We start from the raw sequence: 23,610 nt of genomic DNA, 5'->3' as shown, positions 1-23,610 counted from the left end.
TATGGAAGGAAGGTGGCAATAAACCAGATCAATTTAAAAAAAGTATTGTCACCCTACTCTCTCTATACGCCACCGTCCAAGAATAATCAGCCCTGGCCAAGCGAGCTGGCCTTAGCGCCTGCCTTGGCTTGTGCCCAGAGGTCAGATTCAAAGTGTGTCAGTGCACTTATTTATGGCAGCAAATATAGACAGACCCCTCTTCTCGCCTCTGAGAAAGAGCTAACTTTAGCATCATCCTCTCTCCAAGCCACATATCACCGTCTGAATTTAGCCCAGTGTCGCTCCATCTCATCATGCCTGGCCCTGTCTCACTGCCTGCTTCGCTCCAGTCCTTACTATATCTAGCCCTGCTGTATATCTCGCCATGCCTTCTCCCGTTTCAATCCCTTCGCTTCGGTTTACCAGCCAAGGGTGAAGCTATATTTGCAATAAACTCAACTAAATGAATTACCAACACCTCAAAAGAGCACTGTGCTATCACCTGTGTGCATGTGCACTTGACTGAGACTTGCATATTCCTGTGTTAAGCCTTAATGTACATGATATACCAGTATCTATAGGCCTTAAGGGGTGTGCGTGTTTACTTGGAATACCACACATTTTCATTATTGAACAATGTCATTAATATACCTTGGAGTTGTTGTGTGGCTTGCAAAGTACACTGATGACATCATCAAGATGTACTTTGCAAGCCAACCCCTCAATCTCCTAGGCAACACAGAAGGGGGGGGGGGGTCTTTTTTCTTATTTCCATAAAACAACTCAAAGGTATATTTATGACAGTTCAATGTTGAAAATGAGTGGTATTCCCCTTTAAACATAAGCTACACAATTACAAGCAAATAAAGTCACAGTGCCTACAACTGTCTGTGTGTGCACACAGTTGCATCATGTTAACCCCAGCCAGCCAGCCAGCAGAGCATCAGAACAACACTGTAGCCTACTGTACTGGAGGGGGACACCCTTCCTTTCACTTGAGCCAAGATGGAAGCTTTTGTTTTGTTTTTAGTTGCGCGCTGGTGTCGCGCTGCGCGAAAATAGACGATCTACAAGCTCTCGGCGCGTCTCTTCGCCACGCCGTGGACAGCTTGTAGATCGTCTTTTTTAGCCCCGCCCCGATAATGCTGACTCCACCCTGTTGTACACGGAGCAGAGCAGCAGCTCAGCGGAGAAGACGCCCTTCCTTCCTTAGCAACAATACATCAGAGGAGCCAGCCGTTGAGAACACAACGGAACAACAGAGCACAACACAAGACGGATTAATTAAACGACAACCGTGCCGTTCATTACACGGGCACGACGGCAGCAGCGCTTGTTTCCCAGCGGTTCTCCGGCCGATGTTCGTGCGGGTGATTATGGCGTGTCGCCCCGCAGAGACCTCGCCGTCTTCGTCGCGCAGCAGCAGCAGCTAGCGGAGCCCCTTGAGGCGCTTCTATTTGGAAAGGAAGGTCCAGCCAGGAAACTCTCCTGTCCTGTTCTGTTCTCCTGTCCCACAGAAAGACAGAGACGGACACCTCCTCACACACAGCGGCGTTGCGGGGACGTTAAACGGTTATTGGGAGGTGCAGCCACCACTCGTCTCGCCCTCCCCGGAGCAGGAGAAAGCCACCAGCAACGAGAAGAAGCGACAAGCTAGCTCTTGTCCGGGCAGCCTGTCCTGTCCCACCATTAAGCAGGACTCGGTCCAAACAGCCGGGGATGGTTGTGTGCAGAGCCTTGGCTCCCAGACCCACAGCACGGAGAGCGGAGGAGGCTAGGAGCGGCCGCACGCCGCGCGCGGAACTCTCATATTTGGACTCCTCCACCTCCGTTTTGACTTTCTTTGCTTTCCCCCCCCAACATTGTGTTAACTGTGGAGCGAGTTAGCTCTGGGTTAGCCAGTTAAGCTAGCTGATGGAAACGACCCCCAAACTTTTTGGTGGTTTTTCTTTTTTTGTTTTGTTTAACAGACTTGGCTACTGCTGCAGCTGTTGCTAATGTTTGCTAGCCAGGTGTGTTTGGCTAGTGTATTTTTGTTTTTGGAGAGAAGGGGGGGTTGTAGAAAAAGTAATATGCCCCGAACGACGTGGCAAGAAAACAAACACGAGACGGGAGATAAAAGTGGATTTGAGAAGTGTCGTGGTGGTGTCGCTTTGCAGCAGCAGAGGTGTGAATGCTGCTAGCTAACTTGGCTAAGCTAGTTTAGTTTTTATTTTAGTTTTTCTCCTGTTCTACTACTTTCTTTTGCTGTGAGGATTGTGTTCTGTTTTCACTCTTCGGATGCTGGCATCAAGTTTAAACGGCAATCATGATGATCATAAGCAGAAAACCAGAGGGCCCAATTGCAACAGGTAAACCTTTGAAGTGTTATGGACCATTGTTGTTGTTTCTTTGTTTGCTTTTTGTAGTTGACCCAAGCTCTTGCTGCCTGGGCCTCGAATTGTCTATTACAGTTCTTGAGAGAGAGAGAGTGTAGAGAGTGTGTGTGTGTGTGTGTGTGTGTGTGTGTGTGTGTGTGTGTGTGTGCGTGTGTGTGTGTCTGCAATACCTACCAAGTCCATGGCGTTGGTTTCACCCCCAGGCAACTCTGACATTTACAGAAATATCTTGTGCAGACTGCAGAGTGGTGGATTCTTATTCGACTTTAAACTGCTGTGTGACTTATCTTTTTGGGGGAGTTGCTGTCTGACTTGAATGTCAGTTCCTTGTTGTTATGTGGGACAGATTGGCGGAATACACAACGTTGGATTACACTTTCAGAGTTCAGACATGATTATTACCAATGATTGTCTTTAGACTCAACAACACTGTTCTGTCTGTACTGTATGTTAATCTGTTCAAGGTAAACATTGAGGCCCTGGCTTTAATTAGAATAGACCTCATAAGCTTTAATCAGCAAGGGTTCACTAAGGATAACGTATTGGTAACAACTAGAACCAACCTTTAGGCTAACTTAAATGTACATTTGTGGTGGGTGGTATTGCCATCAGCTTTGTTATAAGTGAATCTTGTACAATGTCAAATTTGCCTCTCATAAAATGGCAGCAGGACTGTTTGGGTCTGAGGGGACATTCTGTTCAAGAATACTGGGAACAGGAGGACAGGAAGCTCTCACTCACTCCAGCGCTGCTTGTTGCCCCCCCTTCCCCCGTCTGTTTAATGACATATGATCTGCTGTATGTTTGCATGAACCGTGTTCCTTTTACCCTCTGCTCTGCTGTGTCTCCCTAATCAGGAGGATCCTCTCGGCGTGGAGGCTTGTTTGTGTGAGTTGAGTGAGAGACGGCCAAACAATGTTTGGTAGACTAGATGTAGTGTAGATGTTTTGACTGTGGGTGTACAGTACAGGTTTGAGGTCTGTTCTTGCCAACATTCTTGGCATGCTTGTTCGAACCGTGGAGTTAGATGCTGTGCTGTGAGGAAAACTGCTGAGCACTGAGTGAGTTTGCAGAGGGTTAATGGGAGTTTCTGTGTGTGCGCTGCTCGCTGAGCGTGAATGTGTGCGGAGCATTAATGTTCTTGTTTGCTTTGTGCAGGTCTAATGCCTCTGTATCCAGGCAGCGGGATTATTCTCTCGTGTCTCCCGTCTGTTGACAAGCGCTGTATAGCACTTGGGACACAGGGCTCTGACGCACCTGAACCTAGTTACCGGTACAGCGCTCTCTCTAGAGCCAGGCGACTATGGCTAAAACCCAGTCTGGCTCTTCCCCGACCCCTATTTGGGCTTTTGGAAAGGAGCAAACTCAATCCTAACAGCTCTGACATTCATGAGCTATGCTGCTAACAGGTTGCTCACTAGAAACTGTCCGTCTGTTATTCCCACCGACCAGAACCAACATGTAGCATAGGTAGCAGATGTGCTGCTAACTGAAAAACGATTGTTGAGATGAGCAGATGGTGGACTGGCGTTGGCATTTAACTAACTCTACGTCGTTTCCTCCCACAGTCATCAAATGCTCCTTTCACCTGATTACTCTGTGTCATCCTGCATTATGGGTTTTCGCTGACTGTCGCTGAGGTGCATGCATGTGTCATTATTCAGTGGCAGTGCCATATAACGGCTCTATTTCTGAACACACCTGGTGTGTGTGTGTCCAGCGCACAACTAGGCCTGAATGGACAGATGGGCAGACGGAAAGATGCTGTCGTCACGGGGGCATCTGTTACCCCCATTAGGCCAATAATACCACTTGCAGCGCTAGCTCGGTGGGACCCTAAGCCCCTGTCTAAGCTGGTCCAGTGTCTGAGTCCTGGACCGTGGCTGGCACTATGGATTGAGTATGCTGCCCCCACACAGTGGTCTTTTGCAACCAGCAAATTTGGCCTATGCCATGTTAGTCTTCACGTGATAGGATTATCAGTATATACAGTAGATGTATGGATTTGGGCTAGCTTGCTTATATGTTACCCCTGGAGAGATATGGGATCACCCTGAGCTACGTTGTTTGGTCTTCAGGGAGCTGTTGGAATGGATACGTTGATAGATTGATGAAATAATCAATTGGCCTTTTGACTCCTGAGCAGAGTGCTTCTCTCTGTGGAGAGAAGAACCATTAGGTTGTGTGTCCTTGAGGGATCAGTTGTCTAAACTCTAAACCCCCCCGCTAGCATTTCTTTGCAGGTTTTTGACAGTCCCTTTCCCAGATTCTAACAAGCACATCTGTTTGCTTCCCACAGCTCCTCGCCACGGGGATGGTCTGTATGACTCGTACATGAGAACAGACCACATCCTCAAAGAAGACGCGGATACCAACAGTCCTTCTGGCCTACCTCCCATGCCTAAACACACGGTATGTACACACGCACACACACACACACACACACACACACACACACACACACACACACACACACACACACACACACACACACACACACACACACACACACACACACCTTATATCCTGTACAACATGCAGAATCTCCAGACATCCTGTTCCAGTGTTCCAAAGTGGGACATTCAATGCTCAAGGCCCCCTGTCCCATTCTTTACATTTCCCCCTGTGTCCTTGCTTCCTCAATCCCCAAGACACCGTGAACGTGCTTCATCTTCTCCTTGACTAAATCGTTTGTCACGTCATTAAGGTCAGGTGTGAAATGAGTCAAATTGTTCCACGCCGGAGGGTATGCAAGAATATTTGTGTAGCGCCAGAACTATTGGAGCCACCACCAAAGAGAACACACAATTAGTAGAGTCAACAAAATGGGAAACCCTTGGTGAATTTACATTTGTTTATTGGTTTATCAAAGTTCAGCACAACTACACAAATCAGGGTAGGTGTGAAGCTTGTGAATTAATCCTTATTAATGACGTACCGGCGAGCGATGTATCGCTCTAACAAATGATCTGACCAGACCCGTAGAATGGAGAGAGTTATGACACTTACGTCGACTCCCATTGTAAGCGTGGAAAGCTATGGAAGTAGCTTAGCCTAGCTTACTGGAGCCTGTTCTCATTCTTAGCTAGCCTTTGCTGCTCTTCAGCCCCGTCCGCCCCCATAGAGCATCGCAGTTGAAGCCCCAGCCCGTCCACACTCTGGTGTCGGAAGCGTTTTCCCCATTCATTTCTTCCATAGACATTTCATAAAGTATTTATTTAAACGTTTTTAAGCCTCGGACAAAGCCACCTCGGCTGGTGAGGAATCATGACAATATTCATTTTTTTTAATGCAACGATTAATTAGAAAGCTGAAAAAAAGGCCAGGGTACAAGACTGTGCACATCATTATTTTAGAAATTGCGGAAACTACACTCCCAGAATGCATTGCGAATGACACTTGTTTCCTGAAATATATCCCTTAAATCACGCTCAGTTTAGTTATCCAGGCCAGCATATGGCCTGACATGAAGTGATTTTCATCTCTGTGGACGCTGCGGTGAGATCAAAGGGTGATGCCACTCTTCTAAACCACACTGGATCTGACCAAACAACCTCATCACACAACCCATCATGACCTGTTGGCCCCGCCCCCATTCATGGTAATTGTTGATGAAATCAATAGACCAAGGAGGCGTCACTGCCTGGAAATATAGATTTTGCAGTCTTTAATGAAATGATATACAGGTCTGTTGACCAATTGCTAGGTAGATGCCCTAGGCTGTTGATGCTCATGGCAATGTCACAGTGGAATTTCAATATATACTTTTGCACTCAGTAGTTCAACATTGGAAAAAAGAAACGGACACAAGTTCTGCTATACTCAAAGTCTCAAATATATATTGTTTAAAATGTCAATCTCTGTCAGAATTCAACCAACTTTAAGGCTCTAGTTGGCCTCTTCATGCAAGCCTCTTGCTATGGTGCCGATGGAAAGCTGGTGGTGGCTGTAAAGTAGGATTCGAGACCTAGTTTGGATGGAGTTAATTGGACATCTGTTCAAACTAATTTGTGTGTATGTTTTCTCCCTCATGTTGCTCTTTTTTTCCTTTTTTTTTTTAGATTGCTCAGTTATAATTGCTCTCTCCACAATTGGACTGGGTTCAAAACTCTTGCCATAATGCTGACTGAGGATTAATTATTGTCGGTTATCAGCTTTTAACAGTTTCCCTGCCTTCGATATAGTTGATTTGGAATGTTGAAAAAGTTCATATTTTCAAACATTAAAAAAAGAAATTGTGCATCTTTTTGTTTTTGTATAAAGTTATTATATTGATACGTTATCTGCCCTGTCCGCCTTTTGTTTACAAAGCCTAAAGTAATTAGAACATACAAATTGTATTCATAATGTTCGACAGAAACGCAATTAAATTGTTAATCGCAATTATGTGAGCGATAAATGTTCACAATCACGACAGCCCTACATGTGCGGTGAACTCGGACAGCAACACGTACACACACACAGCCTCACGCGGCCAACTGAACTGGTCGGTGCCAGCATGGAAAACTGGGGCTGCTGGTCTCGTGAATTGTAAAGATTTATTGGGTTTGAAAATCTGACCCACAAACAAATTGCCACTCATCATTACCCACAATCCCCTCCTCCTCATCTCGACCTGGCTAATGTAATCCTCCAGTAAAGCAGTGTGGGCCATGCATAGAGCTTAGGCCTACTTTTCTATTCTAGTCCCATTCTTCTGCCTTCGTGTTTACTCTCCCTCTCTCTCTCTGTATCTCTTTTGTTTCTCTCTCTCTCTCTCTCTCTCGACTCTCACATGCCCGTGTGCTGAACGTGACTGCCGGTAGCCCACACTGGCCAGTCCTGTGTTTCTTTGTGTACATAGAAACACAGAATTGCCTTTTGCTCTTTGGCATTTGGGTGAACGTGGTTTGTTTTTGAGAGAGGCACAAATGCAACGTCATACTGTTCTGAAAGTGTTTTTAAGTATATACTAAGGCCTTTTTGAGTATTTATTACTTATATTACTACTTAGATAGAGACTAGAGTATACATACTGTAAACTCAGCACAAAAAGAAAGGAAACTTGAATTCGGTCCATTATATCCCCCCTTTAATAATACCAATTTGTATTGTGTTTTATATCATTTTTATCGTTGATTCGTCACCTTTACAACGAGGTACAGTTTGTAAGCATCGGGCATTCGTGGAATGAGCACCACAGCCAAACGTGTGGGTAGCGCCGACCCAAAATTTGCCAACATTCGGTCCGTTATATCCCCCCTTTAATTATGCCAAATGGTATCGTCTTTGATATCATTCTTATTGTTGATTTGTCACCTTTACAACGAGGTACAGCTTGTAAGGATCTGGCATTCATGGAATGAGCAACACAGCCAAACGTGTGGGTAGAGCCCCTCCAAAAATGGTCAAAATGGCCTGGCAGGCCTGCAATACTGTTCTTTTGGTGTTCACCTTTGTTGCTTGGACTTGGAGCATTGAATGATGGCTCTCCCACAGTACAATTTGGTATTATTAAAGGGGAGATATAATGGACTGAAGTCAATTTTCCTTTCTTTTTGTGTCTGAGTATATATATATATATATATATATATATATATATATATATATATATATATATATATATATATATATATATATATATATATATATATTGTGTTTGTGTGTGTGTGTATATATATATGTCTGTATGATGTGAACACTTTCACGCAAAAAACTGTCCACATAGGGAGCGTCGGCCATTGCGTTGCGACATAACCGTGAACCAATCAAATAAATAATAATAAAAAGTGTTTGGGCGTGGGACATCGGCGTGAAACCCCCTCAAATAGACTCTGCGAGCGAAAAAAGTAGGGGTGGACGACGTCGCGGCATGATGTGTTGTCGCTCGCTGTAGGTCAGGACGGTCTCATTGAAACAAATGCATGTTAGTGAGATTTCATCGCTCGCGTTGCGTCGCGGGCAGTGCGGATGCACTGTAATGAAGCAATGAGTGTAATGGTCACTTTATTTGTTTTGACCTCCATTTAACCGTTTTCTCTGTATTGTTGATGCTTCTGGTTTTGTTTCTCTTATTTGCCTTGTATTGCTGGACACGCAACAAACAGTACTTTTTCATTTCCTTACTCTTAACCTGTAACTTTACCTGCTGTGCTTCCTCTGGGCCACTGAACTTCTACTTTGAGCCGAGGCGTACACATGAGGGGGGTGTGTGTGTGTGTGTTTTGATCGGGGGAGAAACGCGTGCTTAGGTGAGTCTCGTGACTGTGTAGAGATTAGCGGTGTTTCCCTCACCATCTGTTCAGCGCTGTAGATTTTCCACCTGGTGGACTGAAACTCAACGCTCCCCTCGGTCACAGTATACGTTCTATATATGTTCTATGGCAGTGTTAACCTTGCCTACATTACTTTTTCTTTCTTTCTTTCTTTGTCAAAAGATTTTAAAAACGTTAAAACAAAGTCACAACTTTTAATCGATTAACAATTCCAATTTTTTCAGAAGTGATACATAAATAAAATACAATATCCAATTTTTAGAAGTGGTGAAAATGGGGGGCGGCCATAGCTGAGTGGTTTGTGAGCCCGCCGGGGGAGCAAGAGAGGGGCTTTTGCTCCCTATAGCAGCTCCTAACCAGGTGGGTGACCTGTTTGTCCCAGGTACGATTCCAGGCCAGGCCAGCAATGATCTGTGCCTGTGCAAGACCCTTAACCCCTAATTGCTCCCGGAGCGCCGTAGAGTCCAGTGGCTGCTCACTGCTCCTAGTTGTTCTAGGATTGGGTAAATACAGAGGACGAAGTTCACTATTCTACTGTAAAATAGTAGATCCAACGTTTAAGAAGTAGTGAAAATGGCTGATCCGCTAGCTTGCTTTTGGGTCTCGAGCTAAAAGGTTTTGGAACCTATGGAATATATATGGTCACCAGGTCACCTCAACCTCTGTGGGTGTCATTCAGCAAGATACGTCTCACTTTTGTTATTGATTTATCAATTTTGAAAATCTAGATTACACCCCCCCCCCCCCCCCCCCCCCTTTCTTATGTGCTAGTCAATATATGTTGTCATTATACCTCCGCTCTTTGAAAATTGAAGTTTTAAACCTCCATTTATTATGAAGGGGGAACAGGTTCCATCAAAGCCATCTTATCTACAGTGCTGGTATAGTACAACAATTAGGGTCAACAGCTGTCTGGGACCCATGGTTTTAGTGTGTGTGTTAAGACTAAATGGTTACATGAATGGAAATTTCGTCCCGAATGCCTCGTCTATTTTAGGAACATGCCTGCTATGTGCTCTCACTCACTCTAACACACACACACACACACACACACACACACACACACACACACACACACACGCACACACACACACACACACCAATTTGAGTCTGTCATTGGATCAGATCAACACCTGCTTCGGGCGTATGTTTCCTTGTTGTGTTTTCTTTATCTCCTGACCTGGATTCTGCCCCTGACCTGTTTTGGCTGTGTGTTCTACAAGTCAAAACCAGAGGCTCTGTACAATGTATGGTGTACTAGTGGGTCAGAGCTGCTATCTCATCTGCACAATAGCGACTGCCTTGTGTATAGTGTCTACTTCTACTGTGATTTTGACTATTTGCATAGATTAAAGTTATAAATCTAGTCATCTACTGTGGTGATCTTTTACTATTTACATGGATTAAATTCTCAGTCGCCACAACTGATTTCGGTCATTTGAAGTCAGCAAGTGCTCTGTGCAATCGACTGAATTGTCTTCTATTGGATTCCATTGAAAGAAGTCAGACTCGGCGTGTCTTCTTTGGAAGCATGTCCTGCATAGCTGGTCTACAAGCTCACAGCGTGTTTTATTGGTTATTTAAGATATCAGAGCATTTGAAGTGGTCAAACTAGCAATAGAATACATGTTCAATCTTCCAGAATCGCGAATTGATATTTCACAAAAGTAAAGCATCAATTTCTTCAACTGGTTAGCTGTATGGCTACCAAAACATCATTATTTTACATATTGTGCAAATCCTTTATGAAACAATGCGCTAGTGTGTGGAGAGCTTGGATATTAGAACTTGGCCTAGAGAAATTGTCAGTCATGAGATTTAATTTAGCTTTAATCCATGTATTTACTATTTCCAACCTTAACTGTTAAAGGTTGGAAGGTTGTTCTGTGAAACCACTTGAACAATGTGTTTATACAAAGGATGGCGAGAACAATTGGCGTTTAAACTTTCATGCCTCTCAGTCTGGTTTGTGTGTAACAGAAGCCGGAGTGTTTATGACATCGGGTCGTATTAGCAAGCGACGCTGCTTCTGGAGAGCAAGAGTGTATCATCTCAACTTTAATTACTGTCATTTCCCTTCTGCACCATAATCATGCGGAGAGACAAAGAATGAATTCCTGGGTCGGGCCCGAAACAGAGCTGTTTATTGGCAAGCCCCAGAGCGAGGCTGTAGTCAAGAGTGTGTTTGTGTGTGTTTGTGATTTGTTGGCCTGCTCTCTCGTATGTCCAAGCCGGGGATGACCCAGTTCAAAACAGAACTGCTGCTCTTTCGGCTCAGACCTGGACTGGAGTTGGCTGGACAATTATTGTTTGTAACTTGGACAAAACAAAACAGCTGGCTAGCAGATCAAATAGACGGCCCATGGTTGTGGGTCACGCATGTGCGTTGGTTGTGGAAGGGACGTGTGTGTGTGTGTGTGTGTGTGCTTGTGCGCTTCCATGATAGATAGTGTGTTACGCCCGGTTTATACTTGATACACAGTGCACCGAAATAGCAGATCTATAAGCTCACAACGCGTTGTAATTAGAAGCTCTCAACGCGTTGCAGCGCAAGAATATCAAGCCCTTTACTGTCTGCCCTCAGGCCTCTCGTCAGCAGGAACAAGATCCTGTTGGTCTGGTTCAGCCACACACTGCTGATGGCTCATTAGTCCATAGTCCTCCTGACTCTTGAGAGCAACAGCTGTTATAGGTGTACATGACTGTACAGGGTGTGAAATGAAATGCCAGCCACAGGCATCCCAGAACCTGGTTAATTATGTCTACCAGTTAACTGCTGGCATCTTATGGTGTGTTTGGTATACCAAGAATCCTAGCCTAGTGTGTTGGTAAAATGGTGAGAGTGGTTGCTTGGATTTTTGGGGGGTTTTAGTTGCCACTCTGGCCTGTGGGCCAGAAAGTTGATTTCCTGCCCTTCCCCCGTGTTTTAAACACTAGTGCATGAGCTTGCAGTAGCTCGCCTGCCTTAGCACAGCTTTAGCGGCGCGTTCTCTCCAAATCCTGCCCTGGTTTCTCCTTTCAGCTTAAGTGATCAATCTGCTCTAACCACTCAACTGCTATCGATCACATGTACTGAAGCCGGGGCACTCCGATAGTTTCGTCCCGGGGCCCTGGCTGTCGAAAGGCAGCCGACTATGGGCTGAAAGCAAGTTAATGCAACTGTCCTGTTTTCTATGTCAAACATTTTACGTGCTGTCGTTACTCATCTTCTCCGTTTCTGCAAAATGGCATGATTATTATGACATGTTGACTCTGTTTTACGCTGCTATGGATTTTATGAGTGTAACTCGCTCTGAGCCACCGGAAAGTGTTTCCCAGGCCTTTTAAGTGTGTTGCTGTTCTGCACAGTGTTCCAGTCAGTGTGGCATGTAGCCTGACCTGGAACTGCCAGCCAATCTCACACACACGGTGGTCCTTTCCAGGGGCGTCACAAGGGGGGGGAAAGTGGGACTGAGTTACTCTAGGGCCCAAGGTGGAGGGGGCCGAGGGCCTTCATTATTTTATGCTTTTAACTATTGAAAAATAGCAGATATACATTTTATCACCACATTTTATTTTTGAAAATGTGTGCAAATCTTTGACTATACTGTATGTATTTTTTTAAGCAAACATTTGTAACTCAGATTTTGCTTCTGGGGGGTCCCTAGAACTAAATATTTTGAGATGGGGGAGATCTGTGGCCAAATACATATCATTTTGGGGGTCCTTGACATGAAAAGGTTTGAGCACCACTGACATAGAAACATTGGTTTTTCAAAAAACCTTCGAAGGATTTGAAATATTCAAAGGCGATTTTTCAAAAATGGCAGATCTACAAGCTGAGCTTGTATATCTGCTATTTTTCAATATTGCCCAGAGCCCAGAATGTGGTGCGACACCCCTGGTCCCCTCTCTCCGCACCATTGACACTCCAGTGCACAGTGGTCCCCTGCACGCTACGTTGAACACATTCACACCAACACAATGAACTAACATGTTTCTGTCCCGCAAACGAACTACAATAATTACACCCCAATCATAGCTTCTGCACAAAAGTTTGAGGCCAGTGTTTATACATGAACTGTAACACGTTTCTCTTTCTCTCTCTCGCTCACGCAGGTGGTGAGCAACAAGGGCGTAATGCGGGATCAGGTGACCGTGCGCGGTGGGCAGCTGAAGGTCAAGTACCTGTACGAAGACTCCACTTACAACCGCAAGGTCAACGCTGTTACCACGGCAACCACCCAGAATGTTAACGGGACCACCGGTCAGGCACTGCCGACCAAACCCACCCCCGTGTCCACTGGCCTGTCCAAGGAGCGCAGCGTAGACAGGTGAGATACCGCTAGTAGAGCTATCTTACATCTACATATGCATTTCTGTCAATACGGCAATCTTGCCAACTGTACATCTTAAACCAATGTTAATCTATGGTAGAACAATGCCATGGTATAAGTCCAAATGCTGTCTTATCATCTATTGCAGGGGTCTTCAACAGGGGGTCTGGGACCCCTAAGGGGTCCTCAGAGTTACTACAGGGGGTCCTCCAAATCTTCCAATCCTTTTTATATTAACAACTTGAACCCTAGTGTCCATATTCTGAGAACTGTAGCAAAAAATAGCAGATCTACGAGCAGATCTACAAGCTTGTAGATCGGCTATTTTCGCCAAAGAGGGGGAAAAGAGCAGACCAAGTACTTTAGTGAAAGCTCAAGTTTATTCGTAATGACGGCTCAAGTTGGTTAAATATCTGAAAACACACATTGACATGAACCCAAAATACACTGATCGTGCTGTCAAACAATGAAACTATATGGAATCTATGGAAAGGTTGCTGGAAGACCCCTGATCTATTGGTTGCCTCTGTGCTATGTGAGCGAGAAAGTAGTGACTTCTTTTCTTGCATTGCAAAAGAGTGAAAAAAAGCAAATCACAATTTTAGCACATGAACAAATGCCAACAAGCAGATTTGAGCTAAAATATAACACATCCGTTTATGTTGTCTGCTGCTGCAGCACGGGCTCCAGTAAGGGCTCCAGTGACTCGTCTGGCACCCAGATGACGGGGGGCAGCGGAGGCAACAGCACCTCGGGGGGCACGGCGGCCACCAAGCTGTGCGGGCCCCTGACTCCTGAGCAGGCTCTGAGGCAGTACCGCTCCCAGATGACCACCCTGGAGCAGACGGAGGTGCACGGCTTCCCCGAGATCTACTTCCTGGGACCCAACGCCAAGAAGAGGCCCGCCGTGGCGGGCGGCAACAACAACTGCGGCTACGACGACGAGCAAGGAGGCTACATCCACGTCCCGCACGACCACCTCGCTTACCGCTATGAGTTCCTTAAGGTACGGACATGACACACTAGGCTTATACCGTTACGAGTTCCTTAACTCGGTGCCATGGCATTGGTCCGAAACCTCTTTGTTCCAACAGCCCATTAGTCCGAATCTATTAAGAATACTATGCCTAACCCTAACCTCAGTAACCCTAACTAAATTCGAACTAATGAGATGTAGGACTAATGAACTTTCGGACTTATGGGCAGTCCCCCCTTATTAACTCATCGTCTACCGCAGGGGTCTTCAACAGGGGGTCCGCGACCCCTAGGGGGTCCGCGGAGGTACTGCAGGGGTTTTTTTAAACGTTGAAGACCCCTGGTCTACCAAGAATGTTTTTGGACGTTCCCTACCATGCCTTTTTGTTTTTCCTTACCTTTTAAAAGGAGTCACAGCATATCCATCTCAGGTAAGATCCTGTAGATCGTGCACGATCCACACGCACGCACAAATTTAGAACAAACGTGAGAAAAATCTCATTTTACTCCGCCCGTAACACGGTACCTGACAACGCCATGCTTCCTGTTAACAAGGAAGACACTAGTTTGCTGTTCTTGTCACACAGTGCGTTATATTCTTGGGTTACCCACATTCTGGGGCATGGAATGTATGCATAATTCATAGGATATATGGAATACTAAATGAGGGCAAACATATAGCAAAGGAATGGGTAGTGTAAAGCTCCTCCAGTGATATATTTTCTTCAGGAAGAAACATTTTTGACCTACAAAACAGGTCGCAATTGGAGGAATAAAAACACCATGCTGGACTTCCTGGTATTGTTTTTTTGTTGTTGTTTAAACCTGTCCTGTTTGCACTGTTATGTCTTGTGAGTGTTTTTGGAGTGGACAAGTTTCTGTTCTTGTGTTCAACAGTGGTGTTTTTATTGGATTTTGAAAACTTAACTTGGGAGCTAATGCCCTTTTAGCAGCGTTGCCCATTCCATGATTTCACAATCCTTCCAAGTTATACCTCGTTTGCGACGGTGACTAATCAACGAGAATGATAACAAAATACAATACCAATTGGTATTATTGAAGGGGAGAAATAATCAACAGACGTTAAAGTCTCTGAGGAGTTTTCATGTGGACGTGGTCTCTAACATCCTTTTCTCTCCGTCCCTCTCCAGGTGATCGGTAAGGGCAGCTTCGGCCAGGTGGCCAAGGTGTACGACCACAAGCTGCAGCAGCACCTGGCGCTGAAGATGGTGCGCAACGAGAAGCGCTTCCACCGGCAGGCGCAGGAGGAGATCCGCATCCTGGAGCACCTGCGCAAGCAGGACCGCAACGGCACCATGAACGTGGTGCACATGCTGGAGAACTTCACCTTCCGCAACCACATATGCATGACGTTCGAGCTGCTGAGCATGAACCTGTACGAGCTCATCAAGCGGAACAAGTTCCAGGGCTTCAGCCTGCCGCTGGTCAGGAAGTTTGCACACTCCATCCTGCAGTGTCTGGAGGCGCTGAGCAGACACCGGATCATCCACTGTGACCTCAAGCCCGAGAACATCCTTCTCAAGCAGCAGGGACGCAGCGGCATCAAGGTAAGACCATGTGGTCTAGGAAGATTTATACATTGTTGATGTCGGGCAGAAAGTACATATTTAACTTCTTTTATTTAAATTAAATGAACGCCCTACTTGATCATACTATAGCGTCACACAAAACTAGCAAGCGTTTTGAGCTTGTCAATCTGCTGCTTTGAATTTAAATCCTGAAAAGTAGCAGTTTAACAAGAATATGAGGTTTCCAACCGACAAAGACGACATGAAGGTGTATTAAAGGTCCAAGTGAATGGCAAATGTCTGCACCACGACTGAGGAAAACGACAGTGATAAACAATGTCGTTGGGATCACTTTCAAAGCAATTTTAATAAATGATAGGAGCCATTCGAATTTACAGGATGTCACGTTGAACACACCAGTCAACGTTATTGATGTCAGTGTGGACGCTTGCATCTTTCATTATCGCTATCTTTGCAGTTGTGTGGACTGCCTTTTAGTGTTATTGTGTACAAGCCTTTCTACACCATATATGCACACATGATGAAGCCTGTTTTCCCATCCTGTCCCTTTTCTCTACCAGGTGATTGACTTTGGCTCCAGCTGCTTTGAGCACCAGCGGGTCTACACCTACATCCAGTCTCGTTTCTACCGTGCCCCCGAGGTGATCCTAGGCTCGCGCTACGGCCTCCCCATCGACATGTGGAGCTTCGGCTGCATCCTAACCGAGCTGCTGACCGGCTACCCCATGTTCCCCGGCGAGGACGAGGGTGACCAGCTGGCCTGCGTCATGGAGCTGCTGGGCATGCCCCCGCAGAAGGTCCTGGAGCAGGCCAAGCGGGCCAAGAACTTCATCAACTCCAAGGGCCACCCGCGCTACTGCGGCGCCAACACGCTGCCCACGGGCGCCACCGTGCTCACGGGCTCCCGCTCCCGCCGGGGCAAGATGAGGGGTCCCCCGGGGAGCAAGGAGTGGAGCGCGGCGCTCAAGGGCTGCGAGGACCCCACTTTCACGGACTTCATAAAGAAGTGTCTGGACTGGGACCCCTCGACACGCCTCACACCCAGCCAGGCACTCAGGCACCCCTGGCTGTACCGCCGCCTGCCTAAACCCCTGCCCGGGGCCGACAAGAGCCCCGTGGCGCCCGCGGTGAAGAGGCTGCCCGAGCACCACAGCACCTCGTTCCCCTCCATCCTGGCTAAAGGAGGGCCCGGCCTGGGCGCCGCCACGGCCACAAACAAACTGAGGAGCAACATGATGGGAGACTCAGGGGAGACTATACCTCTCCGCACGGTCCTGCCAAAACTGGTCTCCTAGAAACCCAGAGAGAGAGAGAGATCTTATGCCTCCTCCTCTCCTCCCTGCCACTCCATCCCCCTCTCCACTCCTCAGGAGGGGGAGGAGCACGGCGGGCGGGCGGACCGGCCCAGAGCGTAGGTTTTAATTAAGCTCGTTTTGGTTGTTCTTTTATTTGTTTTATACAAAGGCGGTGTCGACACCGCCAGTTGTGATTTTTAATATTAGCCCACGTCAGAGAGGAGACGGACACAATGATGATACAAGAGTTTGTTTTTTGTTTTTTACAGCAGTTTCCTCGAGTGGCTGTGTGATTTTTCTCTCTGACAGCCTTTGATGAGGTTTGTTTTTAGACTTTTTAAGAAAAAAAAGGAAAAAACTGTGAGTGGACAACTCTGTACATGAGTGGATGTTCCATCTGTGTGTGTGCGTGTGCGTGCGTGCGTGTGTTCTCATGTGTGCGTCAGTGGGTTGCACACACTTGGAGCACATGGCACTGACATTTGCCTCACCCGTCACTCTTATCATTACACTCATGTTATCCCACTGCCCTGCTTACAGTGACAATTTAACTAATTTCATCAGAAACTTTCATATGATTTCATAGTGAATCATGCTGTAGTTGGGCCCTCCACACACACAGACACAAATGGCAATCACCTCGCCATCCTTAATGCAATGGGGTAAGTTGGCACCGTTGAATGGGGCATTAGGAAAAAAATTGTGAATCCTACCCTTCAGATTTATTTTAAAAATCTACTGATACCTGGTGCTTGCATGCCTGCTCCAGAATATGGCATTGAATGTGTGCGTGTGTAGTATGTGACACTAGTGTGTGAGTCATAGAGAAGGTGTGGGACTCTATTTCAGTCCCTCTGTCCTAGTGTGAAAGAGAGGGGGTGGAGAGGACACTCGGTCCACTCTTGACCTCTTCACGCAGGTGTGTGACCGCTGCTCGCTGTACTTTGCAAGGTAGTTACTTTGCATGAAGCTTGTGTAAGAATGCTGGGTCACACACACATACAGATCCATATGTTAACACACGCGCACACACAAACACACACACACACACACACAATCTGTAGGCCGATTAACTTGGAAAGTTGTTGGGAAGTGAGAATTGGAGAAAAAACATAGAATAATTTATGCGCACTACCTTTCCACACCCCCTCCCTCTGTGATTGGCTGCTGAGAATTCAGCATCAGTTCTGAACTAAAAAGCCATTGGAGGATAAGTGCAAGAAGAAGTGCTGGAAGGTTTGTGGTGTGGGGATATTCTGAAGGGCATTTGGCAGTATACTGTATATATATTAGCCAGGAGGAGGATTAGGACGTACAGAGTTATAGTGGAGAAAGGCGGGAGCCGGCCGGTGCCACAGAACGTTGGTTGCAACAGGCTTATTATTATTATGGTACAGAGGTAAAGAAGAGGTCTTTCTCAGGGAGACTTACTTGACACATCCCTTATGATCTGCTCTCTTCAGCTGTGAAGGAGCGTGCATGCAGTTCTGCCCTTCCAGAGCAACGGAGAGAGAAAGCATAATACTGTACATATCGCCGCTGTCGAGTGGAAACCTCAAATTGTGTCCAAAACGAAATGTATTTTTCTTTAGTTTCCTTACGAAGCCACATACCTCATGGCTGAAAGAATGTCTTTATTCAGTTTTCTGTGTTTGACATGCCTCGCTCTCCCGTCCTGTTCAGGATTCAAATTCAAAATTAGCAGACCGAAGAGCTCCAAACGCGCCGCTGCGTGGCACGCTTTGAGCTTGCCGATCTGCTACTTTTGATGTTTCTGTGTGACGCTCTAGCACGATCAGGTAAGCCGTTAATTTACGAAAAACACAAAAGTTAGAATATGGATATAAGAGGTTCCTGTCCGACAACGATGTACAGTAAGCGTGCGTGTGGTCTGCTGACTCCGCATCCTGACCTAGATTCTCTCCTCCTCCCCAACATCCCACTTTGTGCTTTCTCTCTCTCGTTTTCTCGACCTGATTTATGCTCCGTCGTGCGACTGTGTCGCATGCCGTAAATAGCCAATGGTGTACAACAATCTCACAGATGTGAGCTTGGTACGTTTGTTTTTTTTATCGCGGTGACATCTGGGTGTGGCTAAAGAAGTATGAAGCAGGCTTCGAACGAAGGGCAGGGAATGTCTTTAACTTATATATTATACATTGTGAATTATGGTGCTGTCCAAAAAACCCACAAATGTTACACACAAAACACTCGCTATAGGAGGTGCATGTCGTACGGACCAGACCACTCAAAGAGTTCAGGGTAAAACCTCATGCAACCCCTCTCTCTCTCTCTCTCTCTCTCTCTTCGTCTACTTTTCTGATGTTCTCTCAGTGAAGCTGTCAGGGATTTCTACTCTTGACCTTTTTTTTTTAATTTTACTTTATTTTAATAGAAGTGATTTCACAGTTTTTTGCTCTGGAAGATGAGATGATGATGATGTATACTCAGATGCGAAAAAGAAAAAAAGATAATCCAGTTGTATACCGTCATGTTGTATTAGTGGTGTGTGTGAAGTTAGGAGGGAGGGTTGTTTGATGTTCCAGCATGAGAATCACAAACTGTTCTACAGACTAAAGTGACTATGAGAAGAGAAACTGTACATTAACCAAATGAACTTGTGATAGTTTCTTTTTTCTAAAGAAAAATAAAAAGATGAATTTTAACTTGATTTCTGCTTCCTGAGTGATTTCTGGTACATACCCTTGGTGACTGTTATGGGGCATGGGGATGGGGGTGATTCTCTTCCAAAAGGCTGTATTTTCCGGAAATGGCTTTTATCGCTTCACCCAGCTGATGACTGGTCAGATTGCTCAGATGAGCATACAGGGGGGAGCTGACTAGACTAGAGCGTTGATAGTCGAGCTGAAGACTCCAGATTTCCATACATCTATATCCGCACTCGGCTAGTATGATAAAATCATTGACTTTACAAAATGTAGATCCTTTTTTCCTGTGTTTCTCACTTCTGGCAAAGCACAGCAGGGCTAAAGAGCTTCTATTGTTCTGTCCCATTTGATCTTTTAGTTTCTGACCTTGGCCTGTGGCTGCCTGGCTGGAGACCCAAATGCCAGAGTTGGACCCAACCACATTCAGAACAGAAGTATAAAGCAGTGGTTCCCAAACCTTTTAGCCTGTGACCCAAAAGAGAAACTAGATGTTTGCCCGGGACCCAAACTAGTGAAAGCAGCAGATCTACAAGCTCACAACGCGTTGCTTCCTGCCGCGTCGTGAGATTGTAGATTGGCTATTTTCACAACTTCTTTGAATCTACCGGTAGTTTTTAATTCATGAACAAAATATCATTTGAGTGTTTCTTTTTCGGTAAATATTTGGAATAATTTAAAAATAAAATGAAGGAAACGAAAAATTAAGGGACCCATAAAAACTTGTCCACGACCCACAAATGGGTCCTGACCCACTGTATGGGAAACAGTGGTATAAAGGGATCACACCGCCACTCTTAAAAACAGTATTCAGAAATGAGTCATGGAGGAAGGAAAAAAAACTTCCTCCGACTGATTTTGATGACCAGATGTGTGCTCCCCTCTACCACTCGTGACTCGACTCGCTCCTTTGACGTCATGACTAGAGAGATCCACTTTCCATCACATTTGCCCAATAATACACCATCATAAACATTTAATGACCTGCACCCAGTCTCCCATACACTGTGGGCAGTGTTTGTCTTCTGGTGTATAATTGTTATGCTTCTTGTGTTTAGAATGCAATCAAGTGTGTCCCTGAGATTTAATGCCTAATGTAGTGCATGTGGGTTTGGTTAAGCAGTTTTAGCTTGTTTTCCAGCCGGGCTATTTTGGTCACAAACAGTCCAAATTATCCACGCTTTCTCACCACCTCCGGTCTTCTCACCAGTAAGGCTCCCTAATCGGGAGATAAGCGACCGTAGGTCACTTATCTCCACCAATAAGGCAAAAATGTGTTTTGCCAAAATCTTCCTGATCCATGTTGATGACATGAGTGTAGACATACTGTGTAGTGATTTTCGTGATTTTAGGGCAAAATCTGTAGGAGCAGTGTCCAAAAATGTGTTTTTAAAAATCAGCCTGGAGGTGGCGCTATATGGGACAGATTCATGTTGATGGGATGAGTGTAGACATACTGTGTACCGATTTGCGTGATTTTAGGGCGAAAATTGTAGGAGCAGTGTCCAAAAATGTGTTTTGCAAGAATCGGCCTCATGGTGGCGCTAGAAGAGGGCCATGTGAGAAATGAGGGGTGGGGTCTCCGCGCCGGCAAGGCGGACGAATAGGTACCGGCCCCGGCTGTCCCGGTCGCTCCTAGCCGGAGTTACGGCATTTTATGTGAGCTGCAGTGTAGGGGGTCCTCCACTGGGGGCGCCACCACTTTTGCATCCGTTCTGGAGCACCAGGAGTCGGTGGTCCCCGGGAATTCCCCGTGAGCAGCCCCGTTGGGGTGGTCATTTGGTCATGTTTGCGCATTTGGTCATTTTTTACATCTGGGGGTCCCCCAGGGACCTGGGGGTCCCTGGAGCTCCGGGGGTCCTTGGAGGTTGTAGTTTGGCAGCCAAGGAACGTGTGTGCAAAATTTGGCATGGATCGGGGCAACGGTTGCGGAGATATAAGTAGGGAAAAAGTGTGACGTGTGAGGTGTGACAGACAGACGGAGGGACGGACGGAGTTACACTTTGTGGTGGTTTTGATAGTAAAGTGCGACCTACGGTCGCAATAAAGTCGCCTCTGCTTTCCCTCCCCTCCTCTCAACCGTGATGCTACACTGTCTTCTCCAAGCTGCCTGGTCTGATGGCTGTCTGTTCTCAAACAGAAATGTGAGGAGATGAGAGTGGGTGTAGGAGATGGCATGGACGGCGATGATGACAGTAGACTGACAAACATGTGATACCGGTGGCAGTGACTCATGGAACACACTGGAAGGCCAATGGCCTGAGTGGAGGAATTTTACAGACACACAACTGAACCGGTTGGGTGGCGTCATTCGGCAGGAGTGAGTTTCACTTACTTCAGGTATTCTCAACCCACCTGGTATACAGAGAATGGTAAAGATGTGATTGTGCAATGAAGAGAACTTGTCAGCTAAACTTGATGCACATTTTGTTCTTTGAAAGGATTGTCTCTTCCTTATACCATATAATGCTTCTATGAACTACCACATGAAAAAAACCTGGCAAGAAGATGAACTAAGCTGGTAGGATAACGGAGAAAATCTATGATTAATTTATCATGAACTGGAATCTTCCACTTAAACCAAGCTTTAAAGCGCCGTACTTTGTTGTAAATGTTGTCTTTACGTCTGCTTTTAATCTCTCTCTTTACTCTCGCTGTCGCCCGCCTCCCAAGATTGGATCAATTATCAGACTCCAGTCCCATTATGTCAGTCTCATTTTAAACCAAGTCACCTACAAACCAGTCAACTTATGAACCCCATGGGCTAACCTTGGCACACTAACTTATATCCCTACATCAAACCTCACACATGGACTAACGGCTCTCCTCTCCTGTCCTCTGTGAGAAAGGTTTAGAGTTTAAGCCTGTGGGCCATATGGAGCTTCGACAGGGATTTCAAGCGTGTGTGGTGGCGGGGGGAGGTGAGAGATTTCTCGACGACACTCGCCATGTGGGTTAGGACTAGGAGAGCTCTTGGCTCAGAGGAACCATCTCTTATGTCTCTATTTGTCTATTTGTCTGTCTGTCTGGCACACACAAACACACACACTCACACACTCTTCAGTCTCTGTTTGTTCTCGTCTTGTCTCTTGACAATGACTTTGCCCTCATTTGTCTTGGTATTGCTTTCACCTTGTGAGTCTGCGTGATGTTTATGATATCATGATATGTCTGTGGGCAGATCCGCAGATTGTAGTCAACGCGATAGCGTCACAACCGTGGTTCATGCAGTGACTAAATGTTCCAGGCGTGTAGTTTGACACGCCGGAATCTGTAGCCTCGTTCCCAGGCTTTTCTCATCTTCGTGGGAAATAAAAACCTGGTAATGCCCAAATGTACTTCCCCCGGAAACTGTCTTTTTCCAACCAATGACAACATGGGTTTCATGCGCAGAGAATGTTAACAGATCTGTAAAGTCTGAACGTAACTCCCCTCAACAACCCTACTTCTACCAAATTCCAGCACTTCCGTTTTGACACTCAACTGGCTAGGTCTCGTCCAGCGTGCGGAATCGGTATATCAGTGCTGTCAGACACTGGTCTTCCTCAGTCTTCACCCAAGGCTCAAGGAGACCTGTCAGAGCTTTTCTTTCAGAACGCCCCTCTCTCTCCCCATGCCGGGTTTCATGTGTGAGATGGTCTGCCAATTGCAGCTGGAGCCCAAACTTAGCAGTAAAATATGTTTGAGAACAAATTGCTCTGCTGTGTGCGAGGACCTGAGCTGGTGTGCAAGGTAGACCAAGGACATCTTAGACCATTATGCACACGGGCAGCAGGGCAGGACAATCAGCTTGACTGATGTCTCACGGCGATGTTTGTCCACAGCAGGGTGAGCCAAGTGCTGTTCTTCACTTCACATCCTTCTACGTTTTAACAAGCTCGGCATTTTCTGCAGGGCACAACAACACCGGCAGAGGTTACACCGTGTAACCGAAGAGATAAGTGAACTCTGACGCATTCCCACAAGTACGGCCGTGCATGTGTGTGCGTGCACATGTGTGTGTGTGTGTGCACAGTACAGTCGTGATACACAAAGCAGAACGGGTCTTCTGGTGGAGCTCCGAGGAGAACAATGACTCAGTCCTCTGACGCAGGTCCCTCTCCACGCGCCATCCTCTCTCACACACTCCTACAGTTCCACCAGACTGAGCATGGCTCATACTTTGTCTTACAACAGTGTCGCCCATAAATGGGGCAC

At 46.2% G+C, this 23,610-nt stretch overlaps 1 protein-coding gene across 2 annotated transcripts; it reads left to right on the top strand.

Moving 5' to 3' along the window:
• The first annotated feature begins 1,202 nt into the window (after positions 1 to 1,202).
• Positions 1,203 to 19,324, top strand: dyrk3 (dual specificity tyrosine phosphorylation regulated kinase 3). Of its 2 annotated transcripts, none has more exons than XM_080729148.1 (6): positions 1,203 to 2,330; positions 4,657 to 4,769; positions 12,710 to 12,924; positions 13,606 to 13,933; positions 15,054 to 15,470; positions 16,013 to 19,324. In XM_080729148.1, exons 1-6 carry the CDS (start codon positions 2,288 to 2,290, stop codon positions 16,745 to 16,747), a joined length of 1,851 nt encoding a protein of 616 aa, XP_080585274.1. In that variant the 5' UTR covers positions 1,203 to 2,287; the 3' UTR covers positions 16,748 to 19,324. The 2 variants fall into 2 exon arrangements, with proteins under 2 accessions (XP_080585274.1, XP_080585275.1); XM_080729149.1 differs by lacking the exon at positions 1,203 to 2,330 and adding an exon at positions 3,305 to 3,418.
• The last annotated feature ends 4,286 nt before the right edge of the window (positions 19,325 to 23,610 follow it).

Source organism: Nannobrachium achirus, assembly GCF_963921795.1.
Source record: "Nannobrachium achirus genome assembly, chromosome: 6".
Lineage (NCBI taxonomy): Eukaryota > Metazoa > Chordata > Actinopteri > Myctophiformes > Myctophidae > Nannobrachium > Nannobrachium achirus.
This window is presented reverse-complemented; position numbering and strand designations above follow the sequence as displayed.